The sequence below is a fragment of the Equus przewalskii genome, chromosome 6 (assembly GCF_037783145.1).
Source record: "Equus przewalskii isolate Varuska chromosome 6, EquPr2, whole genome shotgun sequence".
Lineage (NCBI taxonomy): Eukaryota > Metazoa > Chordata > Mammalia > Perissodactyla > Equidae > Equus > Equus przewalskii.
This window is the reverse complement of record NC_091836.1, coordinates 84,016,228-84,041,999: the sequence shown is the minus strand read 5'-3', so window position 1 is coordinate 84,041,999 and position 25,772 is coordinate 84,016,228. Positions and strand designations below refer to the sequence as shown.

Here is a 25,772-nt window from a genome sequence, read left to right as displayed (position 1 = left end):
GGGATTTCACCTCTTGTGATCCTCTGTGTAGGAGATGTGTGAGGTGCAGGGGGACCTTCTAGTCCCTTCCTGAAGACAACTGTGACAAGGCCCCCTCCCCGAGCAGTCCCTTCCGGCCCAGGATGACTCACTGACAAGAGCTGTCACGATCTCCTCCATGCTCTCCAGGAAGCTGCTGAGGTGCTGGGTGAAGGGCAGGTGTGGGGAGGTGACCTGGGCCACCACAGCCGCGGCCTCAGCCCGCGTGGCCTCTGAGTGGCTGTCATCAGTCAGGATATCGGCCAAGCACAGAACACCATCCACCTGCAGATGGAGAGAGAGCACGTCCCTGTGCATTCTGGGAAAGCACCACTATTCATGATAGTAATGAGACAGAGACTCAAGCCCCCCTACGTGGTCCAGTGCTGGATGCCCCGTGACTCTGGGGGCCTATCCTTTGGCTCCAGCAGAGATCAGCGACCTCCCATGAGCTTCCTATATAGCAGACATCAAGCCAAGCATCTAAGGGCGAGGCCCTGGTCATCTACCACAGCCAACTGGAGCAGAAAGATCAGTCACTTAGAAATCTCACATCCGAGCTCTCATCCTGGCTCCCTCTTACTTACATTGCATGATTTGGCATTAGTCACTCAGCCTTTCTGAGACTGTTTTCTCATCCACCAACAGGGTGTTGAGTGGGGCGGGGGAGGGGAGCTTAAAGAGATGAAGTAGGTGATGCTGAATCCAGAAGAGATGCTCGACAAATCTTGGCTCCCTCTTCCCTCCCTTGCGCTAGCAGCAGGCTGAGCTCAATGTCTTTCCTTCCCCATCTTGCCCTCCACCATCCTCCCCTATAGAAAGAAGGCCATGTCCCCGCAGGCCTTGCTCTCTCTGCCCAACCAGAGAGGAGCAAACCTGGGCATGGCGGGACATGAACGCCAGATAAAGACTTCAGCTTCCCAGTTCTGCCCCAATCAGATCTGCTCTTGGCATAAGAGCAAGCTCTTATGAGAGAAGAAGCTAAAAAAGAGCTTCCGCTTATTCAGTGTTTAACAGGTGCCGGCTACCACTCTAAGAACAGCGCATATGTTATTACACCATTTGATCCTTACAATAACCCTCTGAGGTCAGCGTTAGGATTACCCTCACTTACAGATGAAGAAACTGAGGCACAAATGTTCATTGACTTGCCCCAGATCACAAACTTTAAAAGTAGCTGGTTTGGGATTTGAACCCAAATGGTTTGGTTTCAAAGCCCCTGGTTTTGAACAGGACGTTATGCTGCCTTCTCAGAAGCGACATCTGAGCTCAGACCTCAGCCTCCATCAAAAGTCAGTAGATGAGACCTGCTTAGAGGAAAGGGAGGGTAGTAACCTGTGAAGGTTAGCTCCATGGGCCTACTGCAGCCCCTCAGGTGCCCCAGGACACGAGCCTTCCTGAGCGCCCCGCCACCAAGCGCCAAGGAGTCCTTCCCTGTTAGGAGCGGGGCGTAGGGATGAGGCAGAGAAAGAACCAGGAAGAGGTAAGGTGAGGAGAGGCCTGTGCTGATGCTCCCCACACCTGCCACAGGCCTGAGGCTCCTGTCCCTACACCCTCGCTTCCTGCCACTCAGCTTCAGCAGGTCTCCGGAGGTCTGCGTTTCCTTTGACTAATTACCCCCACTGAGTCCTGGGCCTCCCTTTAGTGGCTCTTGGGAGCTCTAAGGTCCATTAGCTGTGAAAGCCTTTGGCAGTCTCAGACTCAAAAGAGACAAATGTGGAAACTGTCCGCAGTAAAACTCACCTGGATGTGCTTAATAAAAGAGAACAAACAGCAGCCAGGCAGCCCCTGGCAGGACTGGATTCATGCCTGGTGTTTAACTGACAGGCCCTCGGAGAGAGGCCTCACTTGGGCCCAGGGAAGGAGGGCGGGCCTTCCTCTGGGCCTAGAAACAGGAAGCAACCCTACCGCCAACATAAGGAACCTCTCAGGCCTGTCTGGCCTTCACCCCTTTTCCTCCTTCCAGCACCATCCAAGGCTGTAGCTAGGGAGCTACAGGGTCCCTAGTGGGGGACTGTCTCAATCAGTCCAGTCTTCCTAATCTCGTCTTGGATGCAGATGAAGTGGCATCCCCAATCCAGCTGGGAACACTGGTCATTTCCAAACCAGACCCAAACCCAGTCCCCAACACATGCTTGGAGAAGGACCAATCTGAACACAGTAGAGAGGCCAAGGAGTTGATGGTCCCTGAGGGCCTGGTGCCACCCAAGGCCTGGATGCTAGGCCTCCTCCCAGCCCAGAATGCTGCTCGGCAAGCCCACTGAGCACATACTGTGTGCCAAGCCTTGCACAGGAGCAGAGGTGAACCAGGGCTGGGTGTCCCCTGCAGTGAGGGAGGTGACTCATCCACAAATAACTGTTACACGGGTGACTTCAATGAGGATCCTCCATGGGGAGACCTCCTGAAAGCCGCCCTGACTTAATGCCCACACCCCAGCTGGGGGAGATAGCCCTCCTTGGAGCTCATGCCCACTCACAGTCTGCTATCCTCGTAGCATTTATCACCGTGATGGGCCCTTTTACTCCAAGTGGGGTCTGTGGACCAGCTGCACCAAATTCCCTGAGAGTTTCTTCAAAGCACATTTTTGGTCCCACCTAGACCTGTTCAATTGGACTCTCTGGGGAGCCTGGAATCTGCCTTTTAACAAGGTCCCCAGCTGACTCTATGTGCCAGCAATTTGGAGAAGCACCGCTGTGATGAGATTCTCTGCTCCCCTGTCTGTCTGCCTGTTTCCCTGGGGGCTCTGCAAGCCTGGGGACCTCGGTTTGTCTGCTCGTGGTACTCCAGGCCTGGCACGCAGTAGGCTTTTGGTAAATGAGGACTAAATGCAAGGAGGTAAAACTTGGCTGCAGACTTGAGGACACACTTAGACAAGTAAAGGAGAGGAATGACATTGTGACATCATGAGCAAAGGCTGCTTAGGAAAGGCAGCTTTGGAGAAACAGCCAGAAACATGGTATCCACAGATTCCTGACTCCGGGAAAATGACCCTGACCCCAGCCTGGTGAAGACCCCGTTCCTTCTCCGCCCTCAGGTTTCCCAGAGAAGAGGATCTGGGGCGTCCTGCCTAGCCAAGTGCCCACTGTCTTGATTTCCTTCTAATTTGGTTTATATGCTTCAGATCTCTTTTGGTAGCTTCCTACTTATGAAATATATCATCCTTTCAAAAGAGAATATATATATATATATATATATATATATATATATATATATAGCAAATTTACAAGATATTAAAAAATAATAAAATGAACACCTACATGTGTTTATGTATATGCCTAATAGCCAGAAATTCTAATATTAGTGATAAAATACAACCAGAAAGCCCCTGTTCACCATTCTCGATCTCATGCCTCTGCTTTTCCCTGATGGATAAGCCACTACCCTGAATTTTGTGCTTATTATTCCATTGTTTTCTTTAGAGATTTATTGCCTGTGTATATTGTTTAGTTTCACAAGGTTTTGAACTTGACATAAGGGGATCATACTGTATGGTGCTTTTGTCCCCAGGCAGCATTATGTTTGGGAAGCTCCTTCCTATTGTTGCATGTGGCAAAGTCCATTATTTTCACTGCTGTGTGGTATTTCGTGGTATAAATCAATCACAATTCATTTACGTATTCTCCTGTCGATGAATATTTGAGCTGTTTCCCAGGTTTTGCTATAATACAAATGCTGATATGAATATTCTTCTAAATGCCTTCTGGCGCACATGTGCCAGAGTCTCTCGGTGTCTCAGTCTAGGAGTGGAATTACTGGCTCAGAGGGATTGCACATCTTTAATTTTACCAATGTTACCAAACTGCTTTGCAAAACAGTTGGAGCAATTTATACATTCCCACCAGCAATGAATAAACTCACTTAACCCCATATTCTTGCCAACATTTGATACTGTCATATTTTAAATTGTTGCCATTTTGATGGGCGTGTAAAATTTTTATTTTAATATGCATGTCTCCTTACTATAAGGAAGCTAGGCGTCCTTTCGTATGTTTTTGATTTGCTCTGATTTGGTTTTTGCCATTTGGATGTCTTCTTCTATGAACTGCCTGTTTATGAGTTTTCCTTTTTCTATTGGGTAGATTGTCACGAGGGCCAATTTCCCAGGCCTTTGGCTCTGATGCTACTGACCTGCCACTTAGCCTTCTGCCACCCACCCAAATTGGTCTCTGTACCCATCACCATCTTGGCAGCTCCAACCCAGCCAGCTCATCACAACAGGAGGCCCTGAATGCCCACCCCGACCCCCACCCGGGCTCTGGGCTTCCCAGTGCGCGAACCAGTTCCAGTAGTGTCAGAACACGCAGGGCTCTGGACTCACACCTACCTGCGTCTGAATCCTACTTCTGTATCTTACTAGCTGGACAATTTTTGTGCCTGCTTTGAGCCGTTGTACATAAACTAGGGATAAAAATACCAACCCCAGAGGATATTGGAATCATTTACTGGGAGAATGCATGTACAGTGCCTGCCACATGGTGGCGCCATCATTCCACCTCATCTCCGCCTGGTGGTTGTAGGCAGTAACCCTAGAGGTGAGGCCCTGAGTTAGCTCCCCTCACTTCTGCCACCCCAGCCAAGGTCTCTCAATGGGACTTCTCTCCAGGGCATCTTTCTGCAGGCTCCTCTGGGACTGAGACCCCATGGGGAACCTCAGCCCTTTGGGTTGGGGCCTCCAGGTTTACCTGCCTCTTTGGATGTCCTTGGATCATGCAGCCCAGAACTAGAACTTCTAAAAGGTCAGTGACTCCTGTTTTAATTCCTAACCAGGAATGATAAGATGAACAATTACAATCTCTCAGAAAGAAACAGAAAAAAGTAGGAGGGTCCCTGTATCTCTTTATAGTTCCACAGATGCTGACTGAGCACCTATCTCGTGATGGCGCTGAGCAAGGTCCTGATACAGAGATGAATCAGCAAGAAATAAGAGACAGAGAAAGAGAGACAGACAGACACAGAGAGAAACAAAAAATGAGAGAGCGAGAGAGAGCATATGCTTAAGAAGGATTTGGGACCTCGACCAGAGCAAAGCCCAGCCCCTCCCCTGCGGAGAACTCCCTCCATCTTGGCCCTCGCTCCTTCCTGGGCCTCCATGATACCCTACTTTTTGGGCTCAGCTCCTCCCTAGTTAACTGCTTCTTAGCCCCAGGTTTTCCTGTCAGCCCACTTTGTACCATCTCCGTCAACAGCACCCTAACCCAAGGGACCTCAATGACTCCTACGATGACCCCCAAACCTAGCCTCCAGCCTGGACCTTCTTTTCTGAAATCCGCATCTACATTTCCAACCTACTACTGGATCTCTTTATGTTTAATTCTCAAACTAAGTTGCCTGGGTATTCCACGGCACCTCAAACCTGGTGCACTCTACAGCTGAAGTTGTCGTCTTCCCTGTCTTCCCTCCTCACTCCCGTCTCAGACCCCTCTCAGAAGTGACTTCCTCTGTGAACACGGACCTGAGAGCCTCTGTTTTCTCAGCTGCCACACCACTCTGGTCTGACCACAGCTGGAGCACTTCCCATGTTGGAATTTCCTCATCAGTTTATGTGCCTATCCCCACACTAGATCTGAGCTGCTCGGGGCAGCTCCTGTACTGAATCATCTCTCTGGTCCCCAGCACCCAGCTGAAGCCTGACACACACAGTTAAGTTGTGAAGTGTGGGCTGAATGATGAAAAAACAGAGGCCCAGGTTGGGGGAGAGATTGCCTGGACCACGAAGCAAGTTAATGCTAGGCTAGGACTCCCATCCTGGGCTCCTCATTCCTCGCCCTGCGCCCCCTCTGTGGGGCCTTTGGGAAGAGCGACGAAGGGAGAAGCTAAAGAGATGGCCAAGTCGGTGGGGGCTGCTCAGCTCAGCTCCTATGACGGACCGTGTCATAGAGTAGCTCAGCCTGAGGCCAGCTTCCTCAAACACTGGTCCCATTTCTGGAAATTCTCCATCCCCAACCACCCACTTCCCATCCCCAGTCATAACCTTAATGATGCCAAAAGAGCAATCTAATCAAAGCACTTTCACATCCCTAAAGAACTGCTGCTGGAAGCACTTAGAGGTAATTAGCTTTTCCATGGAGTAGGATGGGCCTGGGCCCGAGGCCAAGCTTTCCTCATGGGAGGGCACGCAAATGGTGACAAGGATGCTCTGGCCTGTCATCACCTGGGCAGCAGGGCCGATGCACCTGGAGTCTGGACATGGAGGGAGCTGGTGAATGCTGACATTCTCCCCAGGAAGTCAGAGAAGAAGCATGGAAGCCACACGGTTGAGAAACCCAAAATATACAGTAAACATCACATCAGATTTTTGAGCAATGTTCTCCTACTGATTAATGGAAAAGCATCAGTGCTGGCTTTTATGCGAATACCTAAGGGACACAGGCTGGTATACAAAGGCCCATCACCTATCATGGGTGCTGGGCTGCTGTTTTCCAGTAACTTTTTGCACATTTAGTTTTTAGGGAGAGAAAGAGGAGTTAGCTGCTGGGTTTTAACAGTTAAACAGAATCATGAGCGTGCTTCAGGGGAGGGAGCATGACCTAAAGACCCCCAAATTTCCTGCTTCACCTTTCTATCCACTCAGACACCTAAAGTCTACAGGAAAAAAAAAAGAGCAGTTGGAAGCCTGCTCATGGTTCCAGGTAGAACAGATCTGTTGGCCCAGGGTGCAGCCAGAGGGAAAATTCAGTCATAGTCAGAGATGGAAGCAAGGGTCATGCCCGAGAAAGCATGTGTGAGCCAAGGGACAGGGCGAAGCATTAGGGGTAGTAAATGAACCCCAGGGCCAGAAGCAGGATCTGAATGTGCATGTAAACTGGATCAGTGCAGGATCAGGACAAAGTCTGTGAACAACACAAGGGGTTAAAGGCTCACTTTATAAAATGAGGCATTTGTTTTAAGGATTAGTGGCAGAGCTGACAGCTCAACAGAAAGCTACAGAAAGTATAACGGGCCTTTAGGAGGCTAATATTATCCTCCACCCAAACTCACAGATCCAAGATCCCATTCAACCTCTTTTGCTATTTCAAACAAGAATCTTTGATTAAGAGCTAAGTTCCCAAATGGATAAATACCGGTGTTAATATGTAATAAGGAATGGGACAATGGATGAAAGGGATGATATAGCCAGCTTGGCAAACAAGTCAGTAAGGTAAAGAGAGGCGAGTTATTGAGGTGGAGAGAATTCCAGGATTGGGTCACTTAAGGATATAAATAGGAAATAATTTCCCTGTCAAGCAGATGATTTTCCTCAAAGCTGATAATCAAACGACGCTCTGAAGGCATTTAGAGGGGGGAGGAGCGAAGTTTGGGAGAAGGCATCAAAAGGTCACTAGGAACAAGCCCATTTCCCCTTGGGTTAGGGTTTCTAGGTTTGTGCTGATGTGAAATTTTCAGCAAAGCACTACTGGGCACAGCTGGCATCTGAAATGCACCCAAAGTGCTTCTAGATTAGTGGTTCTCAGATGATTAAAATCATCTGGGAAAGTTTTAAAACACTAATACCTGGGCATCACCACCAGAAATCCTGAGTTAATCTGTCTGGGGTGGAGCCTTGGCATCAATATTGTTAAAGACTCCTCAAGTGACTCTGATGGAGATCCTGGGTCGAGCGCCACTGCTCTAGAGGTCCCTGTGATGCACTGGAAGTTCACAATCCCGGGGGAGATGAGAGCCTGGGTTTACACCTCAGCTGTGCTACCTGCTGAGTAGGTGAAGTGAGCAAGGTACTCACCTTCTCTCAACTTTCTAATCCTTCATATGATAATAATATCGTACTTAATAATTAAATAGTGAATAAAATATTGAAAGTGCTTCTCCTGAAATCAGTAACAAGACAGAGAGATCCATTCCAGCACTCCTATTTAACATTTTATGGTGGCCCTGGCCAATGCAGTAAGACAAGAAAAAGAAATAGATAAAACAAACAATTTGAAAAAAGGAAGTAAAGTTGTCATAATTTCCAGATCACATGATTGGGTACACAATCCGAATCCACATAAAATCCAAAAAAATCTACACACCATTAAAATTAATAAGTGAATTTAGCAAGGTCATTAGGTATAACATTCAAAATTGTACTTTCTATGTATTAGCAAGAAAGAATTAGAAAATAAAAATTTTAAAATAACACTTACATTAGTATAAAAACATACCTAGTATTGAAAGTAGACATTTAGTAGTTAACATGATGTAGTCTATACAGAAGTTGAAATACAATGATGTGCACCTGAAATTTATGTAATTTTATAAACCAATATTACCTCAATAAAATTTTTTTAATTAAAAAAACATATACCTAGAAATAAGTCTAAAAAAGATGTGCAAGATGTCAACACTGAAAATTCAAAACCTTGCTGAGAGAAATTAAAGACAATCTATCTAAGTAGAGAGATATATTACATTTATTGGTTGGAGTACCTTATACTGTTTAAGATGTCAAATATCCCAAAATTTATTTATAAATTTAAAGAAATCCCAATCAAATTTTCGGCAGGTGTTTGTGTGGAAATTAACAAGCTGATCTTAAAATATATATAAAAATGCAAAGAACTTAGAATTACCAAGATAATCTTAAAGAAGAACAAAGTTGGAGGATTTATTCTACAAAATAGCAAAATTTTATTATAAACTACAAAGACTCAGACAGTGCCATATTGGCACAAGGACGGACAAAAAGACTAATGGAACAGAAAAAAAGTCCAGAAATGGACTCATACATATGTCGTCATCTTACAACAAAGGCACCACTTTAATTCAGTGATGAAAAGATGGTCTTTTTGATAAACGGTGCTGGCTCAACTGAGCATCATATTGAAAACACTGAACCTTGAACACCATTAAAAACAATTAATCTGAAGTAGATCATAGACCGGAATGTGAAAGGTAAAACAATACAGCTCCTGGAAGAAAATATAGGAGACTATCTTCATGAGCTGGGGGAAAACAAACATTTCTTAAATGGACACAAGAAGTATTAACTACAAAAGAAAAGCTCAATAAATTGGACTTCATCAAAGTTAAGAATTTCTATTCATCAGAAGACACCATTAATTGAATGAAAAAGCAAACTACAGGCTAAGAGTCTATATTCTCAATAAATGTACCCAACAAAGAATTCGTATGCAGAATATATTTTTTAAAGTTTATAATTCAATAAGAAAAAGACAAACAACTCAATTTCTTAAAATGGGCCAAAGTCTCAGACAGACATTTCACAAAAAGAAGATAACCAAATGGTCAGTAAGGATATGGAAAAATGCTCAAAATCATTACTCATCTGGAAAATGAAAATTAAAACCATCATGAGAGATCACTATGTCTCCAAGCAGGTCACAGTCAGGGCACCTCCTTGTCAGCTGTCACAAGGCTGCAAACTACTTATCCCGACTTCTGAAGCGTCCCAAAGGAGAATGAAACTCTCCTTTGGCAACTGTGGTGTTCATTATCTGTGTCTTTCCATCTCTCCTCCATCTCTCCTCCTTCTCTAAGTCTCTTCCTCTTTCTCATCACTCTTCTCTCTCCCTGTCTCTCTTTGTCTCTGCGCGTGATCAGAGGACCCACCACGTCCTGTCAGGGGTTGGTGGACGTTGTGCTTTGAGGGCTGGCCTGCTGCCAATACTGTGCTGTCAGTGCCAGGCTGTTCCCAGGAAGTGGGTCCTCCCTAGTCAGATTCTGCCCCCAAACCTGCATCCTCTATCATCTTCTCAGTCTCCTCACCGTCTCCTTTCCCTGCCCCAGAAACTTCCTTTCCCCTGCTCCTCTCCAAACTAGCCCTTGCCCCACTCCAGAAGCTAAAGGGTGAAGACAGTAGGCCCCATCCCTGCACCCATCCAGTGCCCTGAGTGACCCTTGCTTCCCTGCAGCACAGCTTCCCTTCTCCCAGCACGAGCATCATGCTGACATCTGATTTCTTATTCATTTTCTGCTCTCGCCAGGTTGCTGGGGGTGCAGCCAGGAAGCCCGCTTTGACCAACATTTTACCCTGCTGAGCTTGGAACCCCTCGTCTCACCAGACACACACACACACACACACACACACACACACAGGCCTCCGTCTGTGAACTCACAGGGAGAGGGAGGTGCCCAGCTCTCTTCTGACAACTCCGAGAGGAACACCACCCCCTCAACACACACCCAGTCCCAGAGAAGAGGCACCAGAAATTGCAGCCCAGCCAGCTGAACACCTTCTAGCTTCTGTTAACCACATTTGTCTTCCAAAATTATTGCACGTGGCGCACAGACCAGCAGACCAGTATCTCCCTCCACCAAGTGAGAAAATCGAGACTCATGGGGATTAGGAAACTTCCTGTGGCTCCTCAGCAAACCGGTGGCAAAGGAAGGGCTGGCCCCAGGTTCTCTCTGATGACCCCCAACCTGGGGACAAGGTCTGTTTGGGGACCCAAGAACATGGGTTCAGGGCTAGAGGAATGGGGGGCGGGGGGAGCTAGAACAAATTACCAGGGTTAGATGATACAAGAGGGGGCTCAGGGCAAATCCCACATGAAGATTTGTAGTCATTCTGTCCTTGCTGAGGGACAATGTCTTTGCTCCCATCCTGCCACCCCACACAGGGGCCTGAAACTGCTCCCAGAGGCCCTGCCAGGCTGTGTCTGAGTGAAGTCAGGCACCTGCATCCTGGTGTCAGCCATGCTGCTAACAGTGGGCACGTGGCATGTATGTCCTTCCTCCCTCTGGGACTCTATCCTCCCATCTGCAATGCGGAATAAGGCACCAGAGCTCTTCCAACAGTGTTTACTCAGTCACACAGCCAACATTGTTCACCTGTGTGCAGCTTCTTCTCTGATGGACCAAGGGGGCCGGACGGTGCCTGCTGGTGGGGAAGCTCAGACTGAGCTCTGAGGCCAGGCAGGGGGAACACGCTCCAGGAGCAGCACTGAGCATGAGCATGGTGTGAGCACCCAGAGGAAGGAGAGCAGTCGGGGAGGCTGTCCAGGGAAGGAGTATTTGAGGCATGTCAGCAAGTGCAAGTGGAACACTCCACTGGGAGACCCCAGCCCAGGCAGGGGCTCCAAGACAAGGAAGCCCCTTGGACGCTCAGGGGAGGAATCCAGCGGGAAGGGGGAAATAACTCACATTTATGGCGCACTGACTCATTGTGTCCTCACAAACTGCAAGGCAATGATTATTGCTCTGCTTTCCATGTGATGAGCCCAGGGGTGGGAGGGGTGTGAGAAGGTGGTGAAGCTGGGCATGGAGCCCAGACCTGTGTACCACACAGGCAGTGTGCTGGAGGCTGCTTGCTGGAGGGCACCTTCAGTGACAGGCCGATAGGTTTGTATTTTGTCCAGTGAGAACTAGGGGGCTTATGAAGCATTCTGCTCCAGGAAAGCACAGGACACACTCGCTGGGGAAGCCTGGAAGCTAGAGACTTGTTAGAAGTATCCACATCCTCCGCCTAGAGGAGGCTGGCTCAGCCGGAAGAAGCGCCTGTTGCCTCGAATTTGCAAGCCCCCGCCCTCTATGCGCACACACACACATGTTACACAAGGACACATTGGCCCTGACCACCGTTTTGGGGCCCAGAGCCCACCAGCCTGGCCAGCTCCAAGAGAACACAGCCCCAGGCAGCGTGGCAGGGCTGCCGCTGCCGCTCTGGTCCACCAGGGGCCGCTGTTGCACAGCGCATGGGGACCCGGCGAGGCCAGGCAAGCGCAGCCTCCGCCCGCTGCCGCTCTGGCTGCCGGGAGGCCCCGCGTCTTCTCCAAACTCAGGCTGGACCTTGCCTGTGGGATGCAGCCCCCCGGCCAGCCAGGCCTTCCTGCAGCCTGGGTAATACTGGCCCGTAATCTCAGCGTGAATCCTCGCGGGGAGAGGCGGAGGGGGTGGGACAGTGTGCCTAATTTTGTTCTGTCTCTTCACACCCTGGCCTCCTTCAAGTCCGCCCAACCTCTACCTTCAAGGCAGATGGAGGAGGTTGGGAGACTTGGCAGTGGGGAAGGGAACGAGCCACGCTCCCTCTAGAAAGCCTCTTTGCAGGGCTGGGGAAGGTGACCATGGCAGTCCCCACTGCTGTCTGCCTGTAGGCCAGTCACAGCACAGACAGCTGACCTGGCACCCTGGGATTCTCTGCGCAGTCCTAGCTCATTCTCTGGGCAGGTGAAGGCCTAGCTGATAAGCCTAGGTGGGTTGAGCCCCAAAGAGGGATGGGGAGGCATGTGGATCTCCATTCAGAGGCATTCTCCCTCTCTCGAGGGGATACTCCTATATACAGAAGGGGCTGCAAGTCAAATTCACCAAAGATTTCTTACCTAGCATCCACAGCCCCTCTCTCCCCACCCAGCCTTACATATGAGAACTCACTCAATCCAGATAAGCAGCTCCCTCCCCCTGGGGTCTGCCTGCTATGCCACTACCTCTTTCAGCTAATGGGGTGGGGTGGGGAGGGGCTTGTAGCAAACTGAACTCCCATAGGGCTGGGAGCAAAAGATTGGGGTTCTCAGCCCAGGCTCTGCCTCTCCCAGTGTCTCTATGCTTTCTAGCCTCAACCTCCCCTTCTGTAAAATGGGTGTGACCATCTCTCCCTGCCTTCCTTGCAAAATGATTGTGAGAATCAAATAAGCAAAAGGATAAGAAAAACTGGTTAACTTTTCTTTTTTGCAAATATTACCTATTTCTGACCTTCTGCAACTCTACAAGGAGCAAGCAGTGGAGAGAAATTTCTGTAAAACAGTAGCTGGAATGGCAGAGCTCCCACCGCCCCCCTGCACCCCGCTCCTTCCTGCCCAGGGTCTCTGGGGTTTCAGTAGCTGGGTCCAGGCCTCCCTGTCTCTGTCTCCAGCCAGCCCTTCAGATGTTAGGGCATCTCAATCCCAAAAAGCTGCCCCAGGAAACGGGGTAGGGAGTGAGGGAGATGCATGCAGACAGGCAGCGGTTTCCCATCTCTTGCCACTGATGAATTTCTTCTTGGACTTGAAATTGAGCCCTCCTCCTCCTGTTCATTTTTAATTTCTCCATCGATTTTCATTAAATTCTCCCCTTGGCTCCAGCACAGGGTGAACTTCTTATTTGAAAAATAAAACAAGAGGCAGGGGGTGGTAATAAAAGGAAGCTCTCTGGAAAGCAAGATTGTCTCTGATCTCAAGGCTGGAGGAGGCAATTGTTAGAACCACCTTGGAGGTTGTCTGAGGCTGTCTGAGCACGGGGCTTTGAGTGTCCCCCACCTATTATGGCCCCGGATCTGTTGGTTCCTGCCCCTCAGGTCCTCGGCCCCTCACCTGGATCACAGCCCCCAGTCCAGCTCTACTCCACAGCCCCCTCGAACCCCATCCTGGCCCCTGGCCCTGTCCAACCCCAGCCTCTGCACCAACAGTGCCCTAACCATCCCTTTAGCCACTTGGAACACCCAGAACTCTGCCAGGACTGGTGCAAAATCCCGAGGACTCAACCTTTTTGGGGTATGCAGAGTTTTCCCCAGATGAGCCTGAAAAGTTGGAGACAAAGGGGCAAGGAGGAGGGACGAGAAGCAGACACAGGCTGAGTGCTTCCTCCACACAGGCTCCAGGCTGGGGGCCCCACCCCCACTGCTGCACTGCATCATCACGGTGGCCCCACGAAGGAGGGGTCGTCCTCATTTTATGAAGAGGAAACTGAGATCCAGAGAGGAGTGACTTGCTCCCTGGCCCCCTTGCAGCCTCACCCAAACCCCACAGTCCTCTCTTTTGTTAGTGCCCATCCACCCTCCCAGCTCTAGTCCTCCAGGAAGGCTGCCCTGACCGGCGCAGGCAGGCTGGGTCACCTGACCACCCAGGCTGAATTGGCTGCATCGGCTGTCATCAGGCTATGTGCTCTGGGGCCCTCACTCCCTCCTTGGCCTTCATTTTCTTCCTCTAGTCTTCTCCAAGGTCAGGTCCAGAGGACACCACCTCCTCTTCTGGGCTCCCTGAACTCACTGAGCTCCTAAAAGGCTGATAGCCCCACCGCCGACTGGCCAGCAGAGTCCCTCTGCCTCTACCACGGCCACTCTCCCCAGCCCACCTGGGAGCTCCTCCTTGGCACTCTGGGTCCAGCCTCACTGCTTCCTTGGTCTTGCCTTCACCAGCACCCCAGGCGGAGGTGGTACTGTGGGCCTGTGCCTCTCATGGCCTGGGACAGCCCTTCCCACTGTGTGTACTGCTGGGCCTCTCCCCACTTGGCCATCTAGGGAGGCAGGGAACACAGCTGCTTGTCTCTCCTTCCCAGAGCCCAGCACGGGGACTGGGGGTTCAGGGGTGATTGTCTGCCGAGGACACAGGGAAGGCAGGACAGACTTCCTGAAACTCGCTGATACAGGGGGAACACGATGGTGAGGAGGCCACAGCCAGGATGAATCAGACCTCTGGAAAGAGAGAATGGAGGCTTGAAAGACCCTTCCGATACCTCTGGGGAGGGCTTTGCTGTGTTTAGACATCTCCAGCCCTGCTCGGGGAGCGTCCATGTCTGCCCTCTGCCCAGATCAACACCCAGAGCCTGGCTCCCAGGGAGCTGTTCCTGCGGTTCCCACCTCAGAAGGGCCAGCTCTTCCCAGGGCAGCACAGTATAAAGAACATGGGCTTTGGAACCAGCCAGACTTGGGTTTGGACCCAAGCTGAGGACACACAGTCTCTGAGTCTCAGTTTCCTCACCTGCAAAATGGAAAGGTTGTGAGAACTTGAGTTCCAGCCCTACCCAGCTTCTCCATCCTGTGCACCGGGTGGCCTCTTTGCACGCTGGCCCCTCCTGCTGGCATGCTAGTGCTCCCTCCTCCAACAGACAGTAACCTCCCTGAGGCCTCTGATTTCCAAACCCCAGAGAGGAGTCTCGGACCTGCTGCAATCACATGGCCACCATTTCTTCGGTGACAGGTGTTTGCCAGGCACCAGGTTACTGTACGTCTGTTCTTCTCGGACAGTCCTAGGAGGGAGACGTCATCACGCCCATTTGACTGATGAGGAAGTCATGCTTCAGGGAAGCTAAGCAACTTTCCCAGGGAAATGCATCCAAGATCATAGGTAGAGAAGTCTGGGTTCCAACCCAGGAGAGCCTGGCTCTCAGAGGCCATGGTTTCCCCACTGCGTGAGTGAGTTAACTGAAGGAGTGAGCTGAGTAAGTTAAAGTAACTGACCAACTGGATGACAGAGAAATGAAGAAGCCGATGATGAAGTGACTTCCTGTGAGTGAATGAATGAACCCTCCACTGAGTCTTTGACCACAAATGCCCCAAAGCCAACAGAGCTGGGCATCACACGGCAGGGCTGGGGACGGATGGGGGTGCCTGGTGACCCGACTAGACCCACACCTCCGCTGCTGAGGTCTGTGCATGATTTAATGAACCACCTCAAGGTTGGATGGGAGTGGGGGGAACCACATGACAGAGATGAATTTCACCAAATCCGGTGCATTTCTTACTGCCAATTAATTAAGCGAGCCTCAGCGTGGTGGCCAGGCCAGTAAATCAGGGGAAGGCTGGGACTTTGACATTATCTGATTAGGGCATGACTGTGCCGGGGGAGTGGGCGGCTGGCAAGAGCCCCTGGGCACTGCTTCAGCACCCCACCTTCACCGCCCCCTCCCCCCCCCCCCAGTCCTTGGATTTCCCCACTGTAAGCACTGACAATGGTCCACCACACCACAGCCTGAGGCCAGCGCTCAGCCATCTGGATCACAGATGGTGACAGGTGTGGGCCAAGTCCTCCCTGGGTGTCTCTGGAACTTCTCAGAACTTGGGAAGCAGCATGATGCGGAGGAAAACAGTGTGGACACTGGCCTCACAATATCAGATTTAGGTCCTGGGTTCGCCTAATGGTTCGCGGCCCAGGCTGGCTCTGACTCGGCAGAGCTGCTATTAAATTACTGCAAAGCCATTTATTAGCTGTGTGCTCTTGAGCAAGTTGCTTCAAGTCTCTGAGTCTCCCTTCCTTCCATAAACAATGAGGATAATAACAGTGCCAATGGATTAACGATTAAATGACACAAGGAAAGGAGGGGCTTAGCAAAGTGCTCGCCCAAAGCAAGTATGTGGTATGTGGTAGGGATTGTCCTTTTTGTCATCATCGTGACATCCTTATTACCTGATAGAACAGGGGTCCACCAACATTTGCTGCAGAGGGCCAGATAGTAAATATTTTTGACTTTGCGGGCCCTATGGGCTCTTGCAATGATCGATTCTGCTGTTGTGAGGTGAAAGCAGACACAGACAACCCCTCAACAATGAGAACAGCAGTACTCCCATAAAACTATGGATCAAAAATTTGAATTTCACATAACTTTCCTCTGACACAAAACATTATTCTTCTGATTTTTTTCAGCCATTTAAAAATGAGAAAACCACTCTTAGCTCATGGGCCATATATACAAAAGCAGGCAGCAGGCTGACTCTGGCCCGCAGGCCGCAGCTTACCCCCTCTGCTCCAGGAGGCCAGCTCCATGGGGACAGGGGTTGTCTGTTCTGTTCACTGCTGCGCTCCCGGCACCTAAAACAGTGCCTGGCAAACAGCAGAGAGTCAATAAATATTTGCTGAATGAGTGCATTACAAGCCATTTGATTCTGTGCAACAAGTCATTTCACCTCTATAGGCCTTGGCTTCTGCATCTGTGCAATGGGGATGCTTGCACACAAGGCCTCAAATGTGCAGGCATCCAGTGAAATGAAAATGCATGTGGAGCTGCTGTGCAAGCCCCACAATTGCTGTACAATGTAGTTGCTGTTTCAGGCCCCCGGGGGGCTCTTCCCCTCTCCCTCCTACTCAGTGCCTGGCACAGAGCGGGTGTTTCAGGAGTGTCCATGTCTGGAAGGTGTCTGACCTGGAGGACGGGATGCCCAGATAGGCTTCCTTCTCCTGTGCCAGCTGGGGGTGGAGGATTAGGACCTTGGCCAGGAGCAGCAAGGTGGCGGCGGTTTAGCTGTGGGGACCTTTTGGGGCTCTGAGAGTATCTATGAGACCAGCAAGGCGGGAGGCAGACTGGGGATTGGACTCAGACAGACGGGGTCCAAATCCTGGCTCCGAAACTTACTATGTGATTTTAGGCAAGTCATTTAAACTGCCTGAGCCTCAGTTTCCTCGTCTTTAGGAAGGAGATGTGAATAGTGCTCACCTTACCAGGTTTTGGTGGGTTAATGAAGGGATGTGTGGAAGAGGCTAACTCAGTCTTGGGCACTGAGTAAGCACTCAGATGATGCTTGTGGGGCAGGTGGCCCATCTGGCCTGGCCAACATGCATTTGTGCCTTCTGGCTTTGGAGCAGCATCGAGAAGGTGGAAGGAAAAATTACCTCCAGCGTTCCCAGCTACACAGGTTTTCAACTCTAAACAAAAAACCCTGCCGGTTTTCTTCCCTGGATTGAAATTTCCCTGCTGCTCTGCAAACCCTCTACAGCCAAGAAATCCACTGCTCTTAGAGGATCGGCAATTCCAGTCCCTGCTCTTTTCTCCTCCTATTCTTCCTGCCAATAAGTGTGAAAGAAGATGAGAAACAAATCCTGCCTGGCCATTTTTCCACTGTCCAAGGAAGAAGATTTTATGGGAAAAGAGAAGATTTTTCAGCACATGAAGCTGGAGATGCTCAATGCATTTGCTTCATGAAGTCTGTCCGTCTATCTACCTATCTCGCCACCGCCCCCTCCTCCATTTAGCCATCTAGGTGAGCACACACATACAAAGGCTTCCGACCCCGTGGGAGGGGACACTCTATTCAGAGGAACTGGCACTAGCTCCTCCACTACCTTGCTGTGTGGCCTCAGATAAATTACCTCCCCATTCTGAGCCACAGCCTTCCTGTCTATAAAATGAGCAGATTCCCCATCCACTCTCCATCCGCAGCTACGAGCATCTCTGAGCCGTGATCCTGTGACCCTGTCTCTCACTAGATTTGGAAAGAGGTCGGGCATAAAGTAAGATGACCATCTGTCTGGGAGTCCAGACCAAAGTCAAGAAGCTGGGGGTAGGGTGTGGGTTTTCGGGGCGGTCGGGACCAGAGTGTGAGACACAGATGGAGAGCAGTTTGCTTGTACCATCCCCACATAGACCAGTCACAGGAACAGACTCAAGGTACTTCCCCCAACCCTGCAAGCACCACAACTGTCACCAGGCCATATCAGGCCTTTCTACCTTTCTTCCATAAAAATTTTCAGCATCTTTCCTTGAAACTTGGTTGGCCTGGGGTGGGCGGAGTTAGAGGGGAGGTGGTGATCTGACAGGCCCAGGCGCCTCAGCTCCAGGCCAACCTAGGGCGACATGACTCGTTCCAGCTCTCACCTCCCACTGGCCCCAGGGTGCAGGGCTGAAGCTGCTCCTCCACCGGGACCTGAGTGGGTCTGAGCCTGCAGAAGGGCCCTCAGGCACTCTAACCAGGAGGGTTGGGGAGGCCTGGACTGCCATTTAGGGATTTCTCAACCAAGGACACGCTTGGCCTTAGGCCTCAGTTTCCCTTACCCAAGCCCTCTAGCCCCGGGGGAGCCCTACCTGCTTGCCAAGGCATCCAACCCCACCCTGCTCTTGCCCGTTCTGTCCCCGAGGAGCTGGATCCTGTTCCTCCTGCTGGGGTCCTGCGGTGAGCGAAGGACCAACTGCCCCGAACCTCGACACCGCTCCCTACCTGACTTGCCTGCCTCCTGCTGTGTTCCACCCATTGGACTCTGTCGGCCACTCCTCCCAGGAGGTGCTGAGCGCCCCTCTGGGCCCTACCTTTCCTGCCCGAGCTCCTCAGTCCCCAGCCCCTTCACGTCTTCATCAACTTCCCTAGTCAAGATCCCAGCAGCCCCATCTGAATGAGGCCTGGGAAAATGAGGGGCTCAGGGGACTTGCTCCCTGAAGAGGCGCACATGGCCCCCAGGAGGTCTGTCCCCCTCCACCGTCCGCCTGGCTCAGGCACCTCAGCGCCCCCCCAGCCAGCCAGCTTGGCTCTTACCTTCTCCAGCTGGTGGACGCCCTCTTCCACGCAGCAGATGGAGGCCAGCGTGCGCAGTGCCTGGGGGTACAAGCAGCGGAAGCTGTCCTGCCGGCAGACCTTGAAGAGCGCCACGACCCCACCCTCCTGCCAAGGAAAAGAAAGTGTCACAGGACCTCACTGTGTGACCTTTGCTGGGCTGGACAAGAATAAGTGACATCCCTCAGTCAGCAGTATGCTTTTGGGTCTATAGGATGGGAAAATATGCCCCGTCAAAGTATGCTGCTTTGGCGTAAGGATTATTTTGAGCTAAAGGTAATTGAGAAGAAGCAGAACAAGAAAAGATCTCTGCCCTCCCCCATTTGCTTAAAAGTAAGACATAAATCTACAAAGATGCCCCCCTCCCCTCTCTGCCAGGAAAGACAAAAGTTAATCACCCAAGACAACTTTAGACCGTTCTCAGCCTGGAGACAGCACTGGAGGAATCTACATAACTTTACTAACCAGACTTTATCTATGATTAGTTTCCCATATATTTGTCTTCCCATAATTTGCCACCCCTAGAGACTCAAGGTCCTTTTCCTTTATCGTGTCACTTCTCTAAAAATGTATGGTTCCTTTGCTAAGATGCTATATAAGCCCAAGTTCTAACCAATCCTTTGAGTTACTCATCTCCGATGCTCTCGTGTGTGAGCGAAATGCATATGCTAACAAACTTCTGTTTGTTTTCTCTTATTAATCTGTCTTTCGTCAGCCCAATTTACAGGGCACCAGCCAGAGAACCTAGAAGGTAGTAGAAAAAAAGATTTTTTTCCTCCCCTACAGTTCCTACGCACACACACTTCCCATGCTCACATGCATGCTGCAGTGAAATGCTATCTCCAGAAATAACGTCACCCTCGATAGTCTAACTGGAGGTGGGATCCCCCAAATGCTTCTGGGGCTGGAGGGCAGGCATATTTGCTAGGGCCTGGCTCAACACCATCCAACGCTGCTCCCACACTCCTGGCAACTCCTCTCAGCAGTCTGCCATGGAGCAAGCCTGGAGGCATCTGAAATAGGTTCTAGAAACAAATCTAAGGCAGGTGAAGGGAACTAAAGCCTAGATGCCCAGTGCTGGTTCTCACTCTGCCCCCACCCACCCGTTACTTCTCAGATTCTCCCAACCACCATGGCAGGCCCACAAAAAGGAGTTTCATTTATATCAATGCTATAATTTATTCCCATTTTGTGATGGAAAAAATTGAAGTCCAGATGGGTGAAATAACTTGTCCCAAATCCATATTCTCCTTGCTTTCACTCTTTTACTCCAGTTTGTGGAAAAAAAAAAAAAAAGCAAAAAACCTTTAGGACCAATCAGCCAGCTCTCGAATGTGAGTGTGTACTTTCTGTTTTGTGAGCTCTGTTCGTGGAAGCCCCTTGAACTTGAGGAGACTTCCCAGGAGAAGTCTGGGAGGACTTCTGGGAAGAAGCTGGGAGTGAGTGAGGCACTCATCCTAACTGGTCATATTTATTCCATAACAGTCACTGGAGCCACCTTAGTTCTCGGAGCAAAGTGAGGCAGCTAATAGATCACAAAGGTGACTCATCAAGGTGCCCAGGAAACTGGTGGCAACACCAATGCCGGCATCCAGGGCAGGAGAAGCTGGGTACCCCCCAGCTGGCTTTGTCTGTTTCCTCCTCTCCCCTTCCCTGAGGGCTGGAAGGTCCCCAGGGGGTGGCAGCAGTGAAGAATGTGGGAGCACGTGATCTGACCTTAATCCTGAGGGACACTCCCCTTTAACCTCCCTTTTGCTGGTTCTGACTAAGCCCCTGCTCTCTATCCCCCAAAACGAAGAAAAATGTTACAAGAAGAAGATGGGTTCAGCTAAATACCACCCCCTGTCTCATTTTTTAGAACTCTTTCAACAAAAAATACACTGAGCACCTCCAACGCACCAGGCGTTGTCCCGTGTTCTGAGGACGCAGCAGCAATGACCGAAAGGACAACGAACAAGCAAGTGGAAGGGGAAGTGAGGACCACCACAGCCCAGCACACACTCACTCAAACAAGTCACCCCAGCTCTTCCTTCTTCTCACCCACAAAAAGGCACAGAGACCTTTTCATCCTAAGAGTTTAGCAACATATTTTTGCAGAGACCAAGATGGAAGCGTCCGACTTAGGGGGAGCTGATCATTTCTGACATTTTATAACCAGCTAAGAGTGGTCCTTAACTTTTATATTCTTACTTCCTTTTGGGTTGTTCATTTGGTGGGAAAAGAGTACAGCTCAGGGCTGGTAAATTCATTCACACAGCCAAAAAACACTAATGGTTTATTAGATGGCAGATACTGTGCTGAGCACTGAGCACGCTGCCTCAGTCCCCATCCACACTGAACTCACAGTCTGGCAGGAAGACAATTTTAAAAAATACAAATCTGCATAGACAAGCAGTGTAATGGGGGGGCTGCAGGTTTAAAGGATCACAGAGCAGGAACCCCTAACATAATCTGAGGGGGTTTGCAGAAGGGTCAAAGAGAAACACTGTGGTTTTAAATGCACATCATTACTCCGATAAAAATACGCTCTGGTACTGGACAAGCCCCCCTCTGATTGCATGCTCCACAATCCTTTATCCCTGCGCTTTATTCCCAGGGCTCCTCAGACATCTGATGAGGGTTCTGCATGAAGATCCTACTCAGAGAGTCACTGAAGTAAAATCGAGTTACTCTTTAAAGTGAGAAAACAGAAAGCAGAGTCCTAAGCTCTTTTCAGCCAAACTTTATGGTCGCTAATGACCTCCTTCCAGATGTAAATATTTAGATACATGTATATATATATATATATTTATTTATTTATATTTAAATATATATATTTATATTTAATCATATATATTGTATAAATATTATTTATATAAGCAGAATAATAGACAATAAATGAATGATAGATATGATAAATAAATGATAGAGAGCCATAAATAAGTGATAGATAGATAGATATTTACGTCTGGAGCAGACAACGAAGACATGATGCCAAAGAACGCAGGCTGAGAGCCAGGATCCATGTGGAGCCGTCCTTTGGCTCAGGAGGCACTGAGCCCAGCATAACTGTATTTAAGCCTCTGCATGCATTTGCATTGGATTCTCATTACATCCTTTCCTAATCCTATGAAAAATGGCCTTAGCATTTTTAGCTACTGGGAGAGGAAGGAGGGACATCCTGAACCCAGACTGAGGGGATTCTGGTTCAAATCCTGGCTCTGCTGCAGGTTACCTTTGGCTGAAAATGGGGTCCTGACAGCTACATGACAGAGCTGTTGGGGGAGCAATTGACTGAATGTCTGTGAAGGGCCTGCACCCGGCTCTGGACGGCAGGGTGAGGGTCAGGCTGTGGACAGCTTCCTGGTTGGAAGAGTGTCTCATACTCTCGTGAAAGGTGTCCTGAGGGCTGGGACACGTGGCAGCAAGAGGAGGAAGGACGCTACAGAGGAAGTGAGGTAGATTAGTGGCATGGACCACCCTGAAGCCCCCATCAAGGACCCAAGAGGAGCACCCATCTTAGAGCAGAGCCCAGAATTGCTGGAGCTAGCAGAATGACACTGCTGGCCAGAGCTTGCTTCATTTTATAGAAAGCTCTGGGCTCAGAGCCCAGTTGTGTCACGGTATGCATTATTCATACAGACTTGGGATAGCCCGTCATAAAGCTGGAGGAGGCTACTTGTGGGGTGCGTAGGCTAGCAGTAAAGGGAATAATAGAGGAGCTGGGGTGGGGGCAAGTTTGACAAAGCACACAGAATTTTCTGTGCTCTGTACTCAGGAACGGATGGGGTTTGCCACCACCATCATAGGGAGGACTGGCTTTATTCGGCCTTCAGAGGAACCCAAGAGGCTAAGAGGACAGACCTCAGACAGGCTGCCCAAATCATCCCCTGGAGACAGTTCAGATGGATGGAGGACCCAAAGACAGAGCACCCTGGGCCCCAAAGAGGTGGCTGGGAAAGGTCACTGGGAGGACCTGCCCCATCTCTCTCACAACGTTGGGCGCATTTCCTGAGCATCAGTGGTGAGAATGCTGTGCAGGGTGTACCAGGGACTCCCAGCCTATACACCACCGTCAGGACTTCAAACCCAACGCAGTGATCCCGCGAGAGAAACCAATCTCACCATCTTCCAGGCTGGAAAGGTGAGAGTCATCACCGAATCTTCCCTCTGTGCTTCAACCTTCTGTCTACTCTCTCCCAAGGACCAGAGACACGAGAAGCTGAGATTAAGATTCTGGAGTCAGCAGATCCAGTTAAAATCCTAGCTCTGCACTGAATGTGGGTTACCTCCTCTCTGAGCCTCTGTTTCTTCATCTTAAAAATGGGAATGATAATTATAACACATCATACGATTATTCGGAGGGTCAGATGACATAATGAATGGAAAGCTTAGCACAGTGCTTGCCGTATAGAAAGGATGCAGTAAATAATAAAGGTTGTGGAAGGGGGGAGGAGGGCAGAGGGAGGAAGGGGGTGAGAAAGAGGAGGAAGGCAGGAGGAAGGGGAGGAGCAGGTGCTGCTGAGAGGCAGGTCAGAATAGGAACCAAGAGCCGAGCCTCTGCTGCCGAACAGCCAGGGTCAAATTCCAGCTCAGTCACTTACTACCCGTGCGACCTTCTAGCTGTCTCAGCTTCTCCACCTGCACATGGGGATAAGTACTATCTACCATAGAGGATTGTCATGAGGTTTAAATAGATTATTAAGTAAAAATCCCTTAGAACATTATCTGGCATGTAGTAAATACTATATAGAGGTTTATTTTTTATTTCTACTACTACTAAAGCACCACCACCTCTAGCATCATCAAAGGTGACCATCTCTAGCTCTAGAAATCTCAAGTTCCGGGGGCCGGCCCAGCAGCATAGTGGTTGAGTTCATGGGCTCTGCTTTGGCAGCACGGGGTTGGTGGGTTCAGATCCCGGGTGCAGACCTACGCGCCACTCATCAAGCCATGCTGTGGTGGCATCCTACACAGAAGAACTAAAAGGACTCATAGCTATGGTATTCAACTATGTACTTGGGCTTTGGTGAGAAAAAAAAAAAAGGAAGAGGAATATTGGCAGCAGATGTTAGCTCAGGGCCAATCTTCCTTGCAAAAAAATTAAAAAGAAAAGAAATGTCAGGTTCTCCCATTTCTTCCCTACTCCTGACAATGCCTCCCAGTGCCAGCCTTCACCAGCCTCATGCCTGGCGTGGGCACGCTGACTGTTGTGTGTTATACCAGGAGCGGAGAAAGAGGAAATCCTGATGAAGAGGGAAACAGAATTGTTGAGACAGGGGCTTCGCCTGGAAGGGGAAGCACCCTAAGTCTCTTAGCCAACTGAGCTGGTGAAATAGAAAGAACATTGACTCCGGAGCTGGACGAATGTAGTTTCACAAGTCAACTGCTCAAGGTACTCAAATACCGTGAGTCCTGGTGTCCAGTAAACAGGGTCACTGAGACCCATCTCAGAGGGGGCCTGTAGCTAAGATATGATGACTGCTGATAGTGCCCAGCACCAGGCCTGGCACATTGAAAGCAACCAGTAACAGTCATTCTTGTTGTTGTTATTATTCATATTTGCTGAGACACATGTATTCCTTGGGTAGGCTCTGGTAGGGTATAGCCCATGTCCACACTCAAAGGGCCATCCAAATCTTTACACAACTACTGGTCGCAGTTCTTAAGAACCCAGGCTGGTATTGGGATGGAAGATAGTTGAGTAGCTGAGGAGGGGGTCCCCGCCCAGGCCTTCTCCCCCGCTTTCTACCACTGGAAATATTTGGATCAATATTTAACCAGACATAAGTTCTGGTTCCCATAGGAGACCAATGCGACCTTTGGCTAGCCCCTCTCTGCTTTTCTGAAGTGGAGCACAACTGCAGGCAGCGGTAGGAGCCCTCTACAACTCAGGCAGACGGAGCTGGGCGTGTGAGGCCCTGGAGCAGACCAAGAGCTTTAGCAAAGTTTCCTTCCCAGGAAACTTGAAGGCCTGTTATTTCCAAAACGTAAAACCTCTTCTGGCCCCATGCGCCACTCAGAAGAGGTCCTTGCCCCTTCGACACCTCACATCCACACCGGGAGCCCAAACCCAGCCAGTATTTGCGGCTCATTTTGAAAGGGGAAAATAGTCATCGTTCCAAAAGAGAGCCAGCTAATTTCTGCTTGAAGGCAATCCAACTGATGTTGAATCAGTTTCAGCCCCAGGTTGGAGCCCCTCTGTGTCCCCCACAGCTCCAAGGAGACAGACCTCCGGAGGGTCCACACCCTTGACCAAGCTGAATGATGGAGTCACAGAATCCCTGGAGAGGACCAACCTGATGCCATCCTCTTCATCCCCTGGGCCCCCAAAACACCACAGGCTTTCCAAGTTAAATCACTCTCAGAGAGAGTAATGGTCGCCAACCTAAGCAGCACATTAGAATCACCTGGAATGCTAAAATATCCACCCCAGGCTCCATTCTCAACCAATTAAATCTGAATCAGAACATTTTTAAAGCTCCCTAGTGATTCTAATGTGCATACAGCGTTGAGAAATTCTGAGTCACACTTCGGCCCAAGAACCTGAAGGAAGGATTGAATCAGAAGCCACCACTGTGGGCCTAGACCGTAAACTCTGAATTAAAGAGCAGGGTTCCAATTCTGACTCCTCTCTTTAACAATTGTGTCTCCCTGAGCGAGTTCCTGAAACCCTTTCTTCAGCTACAGATGGGAACAACAAGGTACTTACTTCATAGGATGGTTGTGCGATGCAAAGGAAATAATGTATGTGAGGCATTCAGCATGGTGGACAGCAGTGCTCAAATGTTAGACCTCTCCCCTCGCCGGAGTTAACAAGCGTTTACCCTGCTCTTTAACAGCTTGGATCAGTGATTCTGAGAGTCTGACCGCGCCTCAGAAACCCCT

The 25,772-nt window shown here is 49.9% G+C and overlaps 1 protein-coding gene across 4 annotated transcripts in view; it reads right to left on the bottom strand.

Moving 5' to 3' along the window:
* Window positions 1-25,772, bottom strand: part of INSC (INSC spindle orientation adaptor protein) — a 126,501-nt gene that overhangs the window by 24,019 nt on the left and 76,710 nt on the right. For all 4 annotated transcript variants that reach the window (XM_070624376.1, XM_070624377.1, XM_070624378.1 and 1 more), the window contains exons 7-8: window positions 18,888-19,013; window positions 132-303 (exon numbers count right to left, since the gene is read on the bottom strand). In XM_070624376.1, the coding sequence (XP_070480477.1) occupies window positions 132-303; window positions 18,888-19,013 (298 nt within the window). The remainder of the gene's footprint in view (window positions 1-131; window positions 304-18,887; window positions 19,014-25,772) is intronic.